General features: G+C 48.3%; 1 protein-coding gene and 1 non-coding gene across 3 annotated transcripts in view; both read left to right on the top strand.

Moving 5' to 3' along the window:
• PFAS (phosphoribosylformylglycinamidine synthase) overlaps positions 1-9,594 on the top strand; it is a 36,865-nt gene extending 27,271 nt beyond the window's left edge. For both annotated transcript variants that reach the window (XM_028702323.2, XM_028702322.2), the window contains exons 23-29: positions 347-492; positions 2,227-2,437; positions 3,244-3,335; positions 5,705-5,819; positions 6,063-6,221; positions 7,923-8,075; positions 8,913-9,594. In XM_028702323.2, the coding sequence (XP_028558156.2) occupies positions 347-492; positions 2,227-2,437; positions 3,244-3,335; positions 5,705-5,819; positions 6,063-6,221; positions 7,923-8,075; positions 8,913-9,235 (1,199 nt within the window). In that variant the 3' untranslated portion in view covers positions 9,236-9,594. The remainder of the gene's footprint in view (positions 1-346; positions 493-2,226; positions 2,438-3,243; positions 3,336-5,704; positions 5,820-6,062; positions 6,222-7,922; positions 8,076-8,912) is intronic.
• A 2,484-nt stretch (positions 9,595-12,078) lies between these two features.
• Positions 12,079-12,152, top strand: TRNAI-AAU (transfer RNA isoleucine (anticodon AAU)). The gene has a single exon. It is a non-coding gene; the product is annotated as a tRNA-Ile (tRNA).
• Positions 12,153-12,257: the final 105 nt, after the last annotated feature.

Below are 12,257 nucleotides of genomic sequence, written 5' to 3'. Positions count from 1 at the left end.
TTTCCCAACTTTCCTCCTCATCTGCCTCTGAGCTGTGACCTCCCTCAAACCCCTGCTGTAAATCTATAGTGTTTTCCTCTTCGTTCTCCCTGGAAGGGTCAGGATGGGGAGGTAGTCTCCACCATTCCTCCTCTGCCCAGTCCCTCACAGCTCCATCGGATGACCTCCACTGGATTGTGAGAAGGAGGAGGACTTCTCATTGTCCTCTATAATGTCCTGGCCTCTTTACTTGCCTTTCCCCTCTTAAATTAACTAGCGCCCTTCCCTGCAACCTTCCATTGTTGTTTTGCTTGTCCTTTTCCGGTTCCCTCACCCTAACACAGCCACACTTCCTCTCTTTCCTTAGCCCTTGATGTCCTCTTTGCCGAGGAGCTAGGCCTGGTGCTGGAGGTGCCCCGTGCAGCAGCGGCCGACGTCTGCCAACGGTACCGGCGGGCTGGCGTGCGGTGCGTGCCAGTCGGGCATTCAGGCCCCCGGGGCCCTAATGCTATGGTGAGTGTGGACGTGAGCCCTGGGGGGCAGCAGTGGGGCTGGTGGCGGGAAGACTTGCTTAAAGGGTTGCTGTTAGAGTTTATTTCCAGACCGCCTTTCAGCCAAGAAAGATGCTCTGAGGCAGCTCACAAAGGATACCACACAAACACAACTTTCGAGTAAAAAAACAAACAAACCCTTTCTAGTTATTTATTGCATTTATATCCAACCCCTTTTCTCCGAGGAGGTGGCGTGCGTGGTTCTTCCACTTTTCCTCCTTTTATCTGCACAACACGCCTGTGAGGTAGGCTAGGCTGAGAGGCAGTAGCTGGCCCAAGGTCACCCAGTGAGCTTCATGGTTCAACTATGGAACTCACTCCCACAGGAAACAGTGATGGCCACCAACTTGGATGGTGTGTGTGTGTGTGTGTGTGTTTATATGTATGTATGTATGTATGTATGTATGTATGTATGTATATGTGTGTGTGTGTGTATCTGTAAATTTTTATTAACTTTTCTGTTTTACAATTTAGAATATACATTTAGACAACCTTAACATATCAATGACTTCCCTTCTTCTCTTTCCATGGTTGATTTTGCATGCCATAAATCCCTGCATATTTTATATAAACGAAACCATTCAGTATTCCGTTATTACTTCCATCAAAACTTATTTACACTATTGAATTTACCCTAATGCTGCCAACGTTTTCAGGTGTACACAATTTCCCCCCATATATTCAATAATCATTTTCCATTCTTCTTTAAACGTATGTTCTTTTTGTTCTGTTGTTCTGTATGTTAGGTCCACAAGCTGCACATATTCGATCAGTTTAAGTTGCCATTATTCTTTAGTTGGGACCTCACTCATTTTCCATTTTGGGGCTAACAAAACACGGGCCGCAGTAGTTGCATACATAAATAACCTTTTTTGACACCTGGGAATTTCCATCTGAATCATCCCAAACAAAAAGGACTCTGGTGGTTTTTTTTTTGAGGGGGGGTGGGAAGGTGCTTTTAAACATTTTTTCCCCAATTCATTATAAATTATTTCCCAATACTCTTTTACCCTTTTACAGGTCCACCACGTGGCCAAGCAGGAATTTGGTATTCCCACTTACTCCCCCTCCTTTTTTTAATTTGCATTTTATTTATTTGTTAACATTCTTATATTACATCTGTAAATGTTGTCATATTACATTACAGGACTTACTATAATATAATTTCCAACATGTATACAAAAATTATATACAAATTTTATATACCTAGAAAGAAAATGAAAAAAGGAACAAAAAGTAAAAACAAAAACAATTCCCCCCCCCCAAAATCATATACATACCAACACACTAGACTTCCTATCTATCCCGTTGTATATTCCTTTTTTACACATGAATGTACTCTTATTATTGTATATTTCTTTGCATTTTATCTAATACATTCCTATATCAATATGTGCTCTTAGTCTTATTTCTCAACTCAGTCTCACTCCAACGTCAATCAAATGCCAGCATAGATAGCGAACCTTTACTGTATTTTTGAACATATGTTTTATATCTATCCCACTTTTCCATAAATTTTTGTTTCGAATTGCCTCTCAGGGTGTTTGTTAACTGCGCCATTTCAGCAAATTCTTGTAGCTTGTAATGCCAGTCCACTTACTCCCCTCTTTACGGTTTTTCCATCTCCCACTCCCAATGCCCCCAGCTTTTTGTTCTTGTTGTTGTTAACTTGCTGCCTTGTTGTGACGCTTTGCAGATCCAGGTCACCGTGAACGGCCAGGAAGTGTTGGCAGAAAAAGTGTCCACCTTGCGCGGCTGGTGGGAAGACACGAGCTTCCAGCTGGAGAGGCTGCAAGCCAACCCGGACTGTGTGGCCCAAGAAGAGGCAGGGCTGACCAAGCGCACGGAGCCCAGCTACACCCTGACCTTTAACCCCCAGGAAGAACTTCCCCTGCTGCAGGAAATGGGTATGGGGCAGACCAGGGCCAAGAAGAGGGGTGGGGAAAAGGGGAGACCGCCTGGTACCTGAGTAAAGGTTGTTGACCCATTGAAAGGAAGGAACCTCACCTAGCTAGGCAACATGAACTTCAGTTGGTCTACTCTGAGTTGGGCTAGCGCTAGATACCTTCCTGAGAAAAAGGAAATAGAGCTGTTGCCTGACCTCTTGGCAGATTAATTTTAGCAAATTAATCGATTGCATTTGGGGAGGAGCTGCTTCCTCCATCCAGGTTGGATAACACATGCATGAGTCCTGTAGCCATGATCTTAGGAGAGACATCCTTTTGTGAGAGGAAATGGGGGGGGGGTCCTCTTCTGAGATGTGATATTTGTAAGTACAGTCAAACCTTGGTTGTTGAATGTAATCCGTTCCAGAAGTCCATTCAGCTTCTGAAATGTTCAACAACCGAGGCGCGGCTTCTGATTGGTTGCAGAAGCATCCTGCACTCAAGCGGAAGCCGTGTCGGACGTTTGGCTTCTGAAAAACATTCAAAAACCGGAGCATTTTCTTCCGGGTTTTTGGCATATGGGAGCCAAAACGTTCCAAAACAGAGGTGTACAGGAGCTGAGGTTTGACTGTACCTGTATTAAAAATTATGTTTTAAAAAACCCCTGCCCACTTAATCAAGAACACTTTTTGAATTGACTTAATCAGTAAGGCCACTTTTTTTAGTTGACTTTATTTTGAATTGTGAAATCGATTAATTGTTCATGGTAAAACCTTGCAGCCTAATCGTGAAGGGATGACAACAAACCGTGTCTCTTTTCCCCACAGCCCTTCCTGCCCCCCGCGTAGCCATCCTTCGCGAAGAAGGGAGTAACGGGGACCGTGAAATGGTGGCAGCTCTCCTCATGGGTGGCTTCCAGGTGAGCAGAGCAAAGTGGATTTAGTGAAGGCATCCCCCACGAGTGCTTTGAGATGAAGACCTCTGACCTAATAATGTCAGGAGAGCCCTGCAGGATCAGGCCCCAGGTCCAACTCCTTCAGCATCCTGTTCTCACAGCGGCCAAGCAGATGTACTCTCCCCTCCTGTGATGGCACTCAGAGGCATAAAATGATTTCTGGCACTGGAGGTGGATCTCGGCCATTGGCTAGTGGAATAACTATGTCTTAGTTCAGCTGGAGTAAAGGGACAAGTCAGGTGTCGGTCATCAGGTGAGCTGTGCATAAGCAAGCTGCCAGCTAGCTCTGCGGAGGCTTTTTTTATTAGCACAATATGCAAAACCAGTCAAATACATTTTGGACTGTGACCTTTACACATCTTCCAATCCCGAGATCGAGGGGTGGTACGCAGTGGCGTAGCGTGGGGGGTGCAGGGGGGACCGGCCGCACCGGGCGCAAAATCTGGGGTTAGGGCAAATCCACAGGTTAGGGGGCGCAAATCCACGGGTTAGGGGGCGCAAATTACTTGCCTTGCCCCGGGTGCTGACAACCCACGCTACGCCACTGGTGGTACGAGGTTATTTTGGCACCTGTTTCCACCGCGTCACTTTCCCCTTGCACAATGTTTAATCCAGTGTTTCCCAACCGGTGTTCCGCGGCACACTAGTGTGCCGCGAGGCGTTGCCTGGTGTGCCGTGGGAGGGAGGCGGGCGAGTTGGGCGGTGAGAGGCGGGGCGGCGGCGGCGAGGATCCGCGTCGAGCCGGGGGCGGCTCCGCGGTGGTGGTGCCGAGGTTTCTCTCTCCATTCTCCCCTCACACACACACACACACACAGGATCAGCTGACAGGACCCGGCCAATGGGGCGGCGGCGGGGCAGCGCGCGCAAAAGGGAGGAGCGCGAGACAGCGGACGAGGAGGAGGCCGGCATGTCCGGGCAGCAGCAGCAACAACAGCAGCAGCAGCTCCCGGCGACGGCTCCTCAAGCCCCGGGCAACCCTACTCCCTCACCGGCCTCGGCCGCCCTCCTGCTCCACCCGCCGCCGCCGCCTCCCCCGCCGCCGCCGCCCCCTCCTCCGCCCGCTATCGCCGCCACCACCACAACAGCCGCCGCCGCCTCAGCTGGGCCCATGCCTGCCGGGAGTGGCGGTGGCAGCAGCAGCAGCAGCAGCAGCAGCGCCCCGGCGCCCTTCCCTCCCGGCGTGACGCTGCGCGCTGACGTCACGGGGCTGTAATGGTGGTGTGCCTCAAGATTTTTTTCATCAAGCAAGTGTGCCTTTGCCCAAAAAAGGTTGGGAAACACTGGTTTAATCGAAAGAGACAAAGGTCACAGAAAGGGCACAGCAGACTACTAAGAGAGCAAAAGGTTAGACAGAGGGCATGATGTTCAGACAGCTGAGGCCTGTCTGCAGGTGGAAGTGTGCTCCACACCTGGCGATCATTCCTTCATTCAGTGGTCGGCAAACTTAGGTCCCCCTGGGTCCTGGATCTGGCCCGTGCCGCAAAGCCAGAACCCACCACGAAGCCGAGACTCCCGGCGATGGCGACGGGAGGAAGAGGCCGAGCAGCGGCGGTGGCGGCTCTGCCAATCAAACGCCACGCCTGGTTAACTCAGCGGCGTTTGATTGGCAGAGATGTCCTCATGCTGCCCTGAGGTAAACCAGGCGTGGTGTTTGATTGGCAGAGCTGCCGCCGCTTGGCCTTTTCCTCCCACCGCCACTACCACCCTGGTGCTCCTGTGGGCCAGAGAGCAGAGCGGACGAGCTCGCTCTGCCTACTCATGAGAAGCAGTGGTGGCAGCCCCTGGGAAGATAAGCGCAGCGGGTGGGGGTGGGAGGTGGGGAGGAGGACTACTTGCTCCCCTTGCCTCTTCTTCCAGCCTCCCCATGACACTTATACAGCCCGCCACAAGGTCTGAGGGACAGTGGACTGGCCTGCTGCTAAAAAAAATTGCCGACCCCTGTCTTATTGATTTATTACACTTAACATACCATATTTTCCTCTGAGGAGCTCAAGGTTTATATTCGTGGTTCTCCTCTTTCCCCATTTTATCCTCACAACAACCCTGTGAGGGAGGTTAGGCTGAGTGACCAGGCTGAGTGTGAGCTTCGTGGCTGAGGGAGGATTTGAACCCTGGTCTCCCAGCTCGTAGCCTGGCACTCTTAAGCACTACGCCACACCACATGGAGTAGCTTCGTTTAGATTAATGAACACAAGTCATTTCATCGAGTCTCCTCTCGGTAGGACTTTAACATTTCACCAAAAAACTGAAGGAACAGGAACCTCGCCCAAGGAGTTGGATCTCCTCCCCGCAAAGGCCTCCTCTTTATTGTCTTCTCTCCGCCCTCACTTCAGGTCTGGGACCTCACCATGCAAGACCTGTGCTCGGGCGAGATGACGCTGGACTCCTTCCGTGGCCTGGTGTTTGTCGGAGGGTTCAGCTACGCGGATGTTTTGGGCTCTGCCAAAGGTCAGCCGTGCCTCTTGCAAAGAACAGGGCCATCCGCTTGCCTCGGGTCGAGGAGAAAGCTTCCAATCTTGTGGCAAGGGATGGCGGCCTTGTCGCTGGGTTTTGGGCAGGGGATTTCTACCTGCCTCACGCTCTTGGGGAGATGCTGTTGCCGCTGATGCCACGATAGCTGCGGGGTCTTTGGCTTGCGGTCTTGATGGGCTTGCAAAATCCACACAATTCATCTCATTTTTTTGCTTGCAGGCTGGGCAGCTTCGGTGACCTTTAACCGCAGGGCGCAGGCTCAGTTCCAGGCCTTCCATCGGCGCAGAGACACCTTCAGCCTGGGCATCTGCAATGGCTGCCAGCTGATGGGACTGCTAGGCTGGGTGGGGACCAAGAGCGCTGATGTGCAAGATGAAGGTAAGCGAGTCGGTAATAGAATGGACTCCCTCGGAAGATGGTGCCCTCTTCTTCACTGGGGGCTTTGAATCAGAGATTGGATGGCCATCTCTTGGGGGCTTTTTACAGTGGTACCTAGGGTTACATACGCTTCAGGTTACAGACTCCCCTAACCCAGAAATAGTACCTCGGGTTAAGAACTTTGCTTCAGGATGAGAACAGAAATCGTGCTCCGGCGGCGTGGCAGCAGCAGGAGGCCCCATTAGCTAAAGTGGTGCTTCAGGTTAAGAACAGTTTCAGGTTAAGAATGGACCTCCGGAACGAATTAAGTACTTAACCACAGAGGTACCACTGTAGTTGTGATTCCTGCTTTGCAGGGAGTTTGGGTTAGGGGACCCTTCATGATTCCAGGACACTCGGAGTGTGGGTATGCTTGCTTTGCACCCTGAATGCTGCTCTGGTCAGAGGTGGATTGAGGCAAGGTTACTATACGTCCCCGTTTCCCGGGGACAGTCCCCGGATTTACAAATCAGTCCCCATACAAAATCCATTGAAATTGAAAAGTGTCCCCGGATTCATTGAAAAAAAATCTGGTAACCTTAGTTTGAGGATCCTGGGAAACATTGACCTGCGAGTGCTCCAATTGGAGAACAGTCTTTACCAAAGGTGTCACTCGAACTCGGGACAAAAGGGAGAAATGCGCTAAGAGGAAGGCACGCTTGGTAAACCCTCACCGGGATCAACTCCCACCCGGAAACCTATGTCCCCACTGTGGAAGGATGTGTGGAGCCAGAAATGGCCTCCACAGTCACCTACAGACTCACTGTGTTTGTGAAAGACGATCTTCCTCGGCTAGGAGTGATCGCCAAAGAGAGGTTTGAGGATGGTGCAAGCGGTTCGGCCGCAACGGGCACCGCACAACAGCAATGCTGCAGAACAGAGCACAAAAGGAGGGTCTGGTGCTGAATTTTAGCATTGCAGAGGGTGCCCCTGAAATCTGAGAACTGCCACTGCTCTGGTGTTGAATTGTGGCGTTTCCAGTTAGAATCCTAACCGTGTCTGTTGTGAAGTAAGCGGTGGCTGGTGCCCCTTGGCAGAAATCAGAGAGGCAAACTCTGTGGAGCCAGCGCCAGTGGACAGGCAGAGCCAGAAAATTCTGGTTTTGACCCCCATCATTTTCCCTGCTCCTTGCAAGGGCAACACTGAGACTCAGGAGCAGGAGGGAGCTGAGAGCCAGGGGCGCCCCCTGGACTGTATGTAAATAAGGAGAGGGGCAAGTGGGGGCAGAATTTGTTTGGTTGGGCAACACCCTGTTTGCCCTAATGGACCAGGGAAGCGAGATTAGACCTGCAGCCTTAAATCTGTAAGAAATCAATCTTTTTTGCGTGCACTTTGGAACTCCTTGCCTCATGATATAGGCAGGCAGCTTCACTGTACTCTTTTCCTTGCCTGCTAAAAACTTATTTGCTTTGGCAAGCCTCTCCAGGTATGTAGAACACTGACACATGTTTTAATGTTTCCAGCTTATTGCTGATATTAATCATTCTTTTATTTTTTAAAAAATACTTGCTTCGGCTGTTTTTTACTGACAATGTCATTGTTTTATTTAAACCACGTCGAGGTTTCTTTGGGGATTTTTTTTTACAACCAAGCAGTATGGAAATCATATGAAATAAAAAAAAAGAGATATAAAAATTTTCTTGATCTTGGTTATTATTCCAGGTGGCGCCATCCAGCCAGGTGTGCTGCTGAGTCCCAACAATTCTGGGCGCTTTGAGTCTCGTTTTGTGAGCGTCGGCATCGAGGAGAGTCCGGCGCTGATGCTTCGGGGCATGGCTGGTTCTACGCTGGGCATCTGGGTGGCACATGGAGAAGGTAATCCTTTTTTTAAAAAATTGAGTGAGTGGGGTGGGGAAGAGGGTTCATAATTAGGTTTAGAAAAACCTTCTGTGCAAGTACTGGAAACGGGGATAAAACACCAATGATTTCTGAAAGGCATAAAAAAAAATTAAGGGGTTATCCAGTAATATGTAAAATGACAAATTATATTTATTTTAGAGAAAGGAATTAAACAAGCTTGATTGATAGAAGAAATGTTTGCCATTTTAACTGGCTATCTGTAATGTTTGAAGAAATGTATTCAAAATGTTGCCCTTAGAGCTCTGGTGCATGTAACAGTGTTGACTTTTAATAAAATAATTACAATAATTCATAAGCTTCAGTACTGGGAGCTGGAGGCCGCCTTTTTCATTTTTTAAACATTTCCATTTTTTAAGAGAACACAGAAGCATGCAAGTATGAAAAAACAAAGACATAAAGCTCAAAGTGCAATAAGCTAAACAATGCACACTCTTTATCAAGAAGAGCTATTGGGAATGGGGTTAGGAGAAGTGAAGAGAAAATATACCCTTTTCCAAGTCCAGTGATCCCTCTGACTTATGCTAACACCACTGCCAGACCTTGCGTGCGTGTGCATGTTCTCCTGGGAAAAATTCTAATTCCAGTAAGAAATCCCCCCCTGGTTTGTTTGTTTTTAGAATTCAACACAAAGCATTGAGAAAACTGCCTTGTTCATAAGGCTTTGTGGTCCCATTTGCAAGTTCCCACTGGACCGAGAGTAATCTAGGCTGGCCAATGGAGAGAGGCTGCCACATAAATATTGTGAGAGTCCACGACTCATCACTCACCTTTTCCCCCTTCCTCTTCCCCCAGGTCGGATGCGATTCCGCTCAGATGACGTCCTGGCCCAGGTGCGCTCTGCCCGCTTGGCGCCTCTCCGCTACGTGGATGACCAGGGTTTGCCAACTGAGGAGTACCCTATGAATCCCAATGGGTCTCCACTGGGCATTGCGGGCATTTGCTCTGCCGATGGGCGCCACTTGGCGATGATGCCTCACCCTGAGCGATGTGTCCTTCCCTGGCAGTGGCCCTGGATGCCCGCCTCCTGGCGCCAGTCTCTGAAGGTCTCCCCGTGGCTCCGCATGTTCCAGAATGCCTGCGAGTGGTGCTTGCGCTATCCCCAGGGCCAGCCTTGACCTTGCTTTCCACTGCCTTCCTGAAAACTTTCTATACCCACTCACAAGCTACACTGCACCATCAATTGCAAGCTGGACTAGACCAGATTAGACACGGTCCCTGTGCTGTGGATGCAAAACTTTCCAGTGCTGTTATCCTCATACATAGTCTAGGTCCCTAGCCCCCCCCCACCCGCAACACACATTTGAATGAACTTAGGGAGGGGTCAAGGAAGAATGGATGTGCAGTCCCTCCAGCGGGCACAGGGGGGTGACATTGTGCAATAAATAAGTTGGTTTGTACCAATCCAATTGTGGAACAACGTGGGACCAATGGAGTTTCTATATTGCCAATAAAAGCAAATTTGACTTTAGAAATATGCATCTGTGTGTCTGTGGCCTGTTGTTGTTTTCCATTGCGAACTAGGAAAGAAAATCCCAGATGTGGGTATGAGTGTACTGAATTATTTCATTTACTTGAGTTAACTGCCCGGTGGTTCACAGCATACATCTATTAATTAATTAATTAGTTAATTACCAGTACATAAATATATATTAAATTTAATGTTTAATAAACCAAGGTATACAGGCTAACGTTGTTGTTTAGTCGTTTAGTCGTGTCCGACTCTTCGTGACCCCATGGACCAGAGCACGCCAGGCACCTCTGTCCTCCACTACCTCCCGCAGTTTGGTCAAACTCATGCTGGTAACCTCGAAAACACTATCCAACCATCTCGTCCTCTGTCGCCCCCTTCTCCTTGTGCCCTCCATCTTTCCCAGCATCAGTGTCTTCTCCGGGGAGTCTTCTCTTCTCATGAGGTGGCCAAAGTACTGGAGCCTCAGCTTCACGATCTGTCCTTCCAGTGAGCACTCAGGGCTGATTTCCTTAAGAATGGATGCGTTTGATCTTCTTGCCGTCCATGGGACTCTCAAGAGTCTTCTCCAGCACCATAATTCAAAAGCATCAATTCTTCGCCGATCAGCCTTCTTGATGGTCCAGCTCTCACTTCCATACATCACTACTGGGAAAACCATGGCTTAAATATGGACCTTTGTTGGCAAGGTGACGTCTCTACTTCTCAAGATGCTGTCTAAGCCTGTCATTGCCCTTCTCCCAAGAAGCAGGCGTCTTTTAATTTCGTGGCTGCTGTCACCATCTGCAGTGATCATGGACAGGCTAACATGCCCTCTGCCATTTGAACCCAGTCTTCTAGCCACAGGTTTCCCCACCCCACCCCCGCCCAATCAAAAGTCTTTCCCTTCGAAAGGATATTGTCAAGGTTGGTGGAAAGTCAAGTGGCAAAGCGAAGCCATTGGCTACAACTTCTCACTCCCAAAGGCAAAATACTTGGGAAAATCTTTAATATAGGAAAAGGCATAAATCCCAAATTACCAAATAAATAAAAAAAAATAAAACACGCATTTTAAAAAATCAGTAATGCTGAAGAAGGGAAATTGCAATGTTACAGTGAGATGCATAGTAGCTGAAGTCCAAAGAGGCCATTTATTGGATCTGTTATAAGGCACTCCTTTGTTAACAACAAAAGAATAGCTGCACTGGATCAGGAATAAGATCCATCTAGTCTAAAACTCCCATTTCCATTGTGGCCAGCCAGATGTAACAGGAAGGGCAGTAGAGCATCTTCCTTGCATGCAAGAAGTCCCAAGAAGTCAGTGTGGACAATACTGAGCTAGATAGTGGTCTGACTCTGTGTAAAGGCAGCTTCTTAATGTTTCCAGGCCACTCGGCAGCTCATGAGGAGGATGTGAAGGCAACAGTCTTCCACTGGTGTCTGTTGGCATTGGATCACAGATTTTTGAGGTTCTATACAGGAATCTTGTTCTTCTCTCATATTATTTGCTGTTCCTGTGCTCAGAAAGGACAAAACCAAGACTTTGAAGGACCAAAGCCCTCAATTTCATGCAGAGCTTCTGATCTCATAAATCAGATGTACATGGAGCAAAGGCACAGAGATCCCAAGAAATCCAGTTAGGCATACACTGAAAGGCCTTGGACCAATCGCTCCTTAATGTTTCCGGCCTTGACTGGTTGCTCCTCTGCAGGTGCTTGACTGACTTCTTTGTGGGGTTTTTGTTTGAAAACAAGGAGCCACAAATGGAAGAAAGGGCAGGTGCAGGCAAATGAGGGTTGGACAACTATGGATGAATGCCGTCCACCCAGGAGCAAAAGAGACAATTCGGCTATGAAGCTCACTGGGTGACCTTTCAGCCCTAACCTACCTCACAGGGTTGTTGTGAAGATGAAATCAGGGAGGACCACTATAATCATGGAGGAAAGATGGGATATAATTGAAATAAACACCAGTTCAAAATGCCTTGTAATTATATAAACAACTACCTGACATTCAGAAGACATCTTAAGGCAGCCCTGTTCAGGGAAGCTTTTAATGTGTGACATCTTAGTGTATTTTTGGTCTTTGTGGAAGCCGCCCAGAGTGGCTGGGGAAACCCAGCCAGATGGGCGGGGTACAAATAAATTATTATTATTATTATTATTATTATTATTATTATTATTATTATTATTATTATTATTATTTGCAAATACCTTAAGGGTTCTTTTTTTAAAAAAGGAGGGGTGAGGTTGATGCTCTCCCCTAGAAGAATAAATAATATTGAGAGCAGGCCAGAAATAAAAATAAAACCACATTATAAACCCATTATTTCCCTAATCTGACTGAATCAGACTTTTGCAGGGACCCTCATAGGCGGTGGATGGAGGATCCAAGCGTGCTCAACCGACACACCGCCGTCTGACTTTTATGCTGCTAAAAATATTTGCAACTGCTAAGCACATTGAGTGTGTATATTGTAGTATGTAGTTACGGAAGCTCCGAGCGGCAACTGGCCGGTTAGCTCAGTTGGTTAGAGCGTGGTGCTAATAACGCCAAGGTCGCGGGTTCGATCCCCGTACGGGCCAGCTGTGATTTACCCTTTTTTTAAAATAAAAAAAATGCTACCTTTTGAACTTTCTCGTCATTTCACAGTAGGAAGTTGAACCCTCTGATGCAGTTCCAAAGGTCCT

The sequence above is a fragment of the Podarcis muralis genome, chromosome 13, assembly GCF_964188315.1.
Source record: "Podarcis muralis chromosome 13, rPodMur119.hap1.1, whole genome shotgun sequence".
Lineage (NCBI taxonomy): Eukaryota > Metazoa > Chordata > Lepidosauria > Squamata > Lacertidae > Podarcis > Podarcis muralis.
Note: the sequence above shows the minus strand (reverse complement) of the source record. Positions and strands in the feature narration are given on the sequence as shown.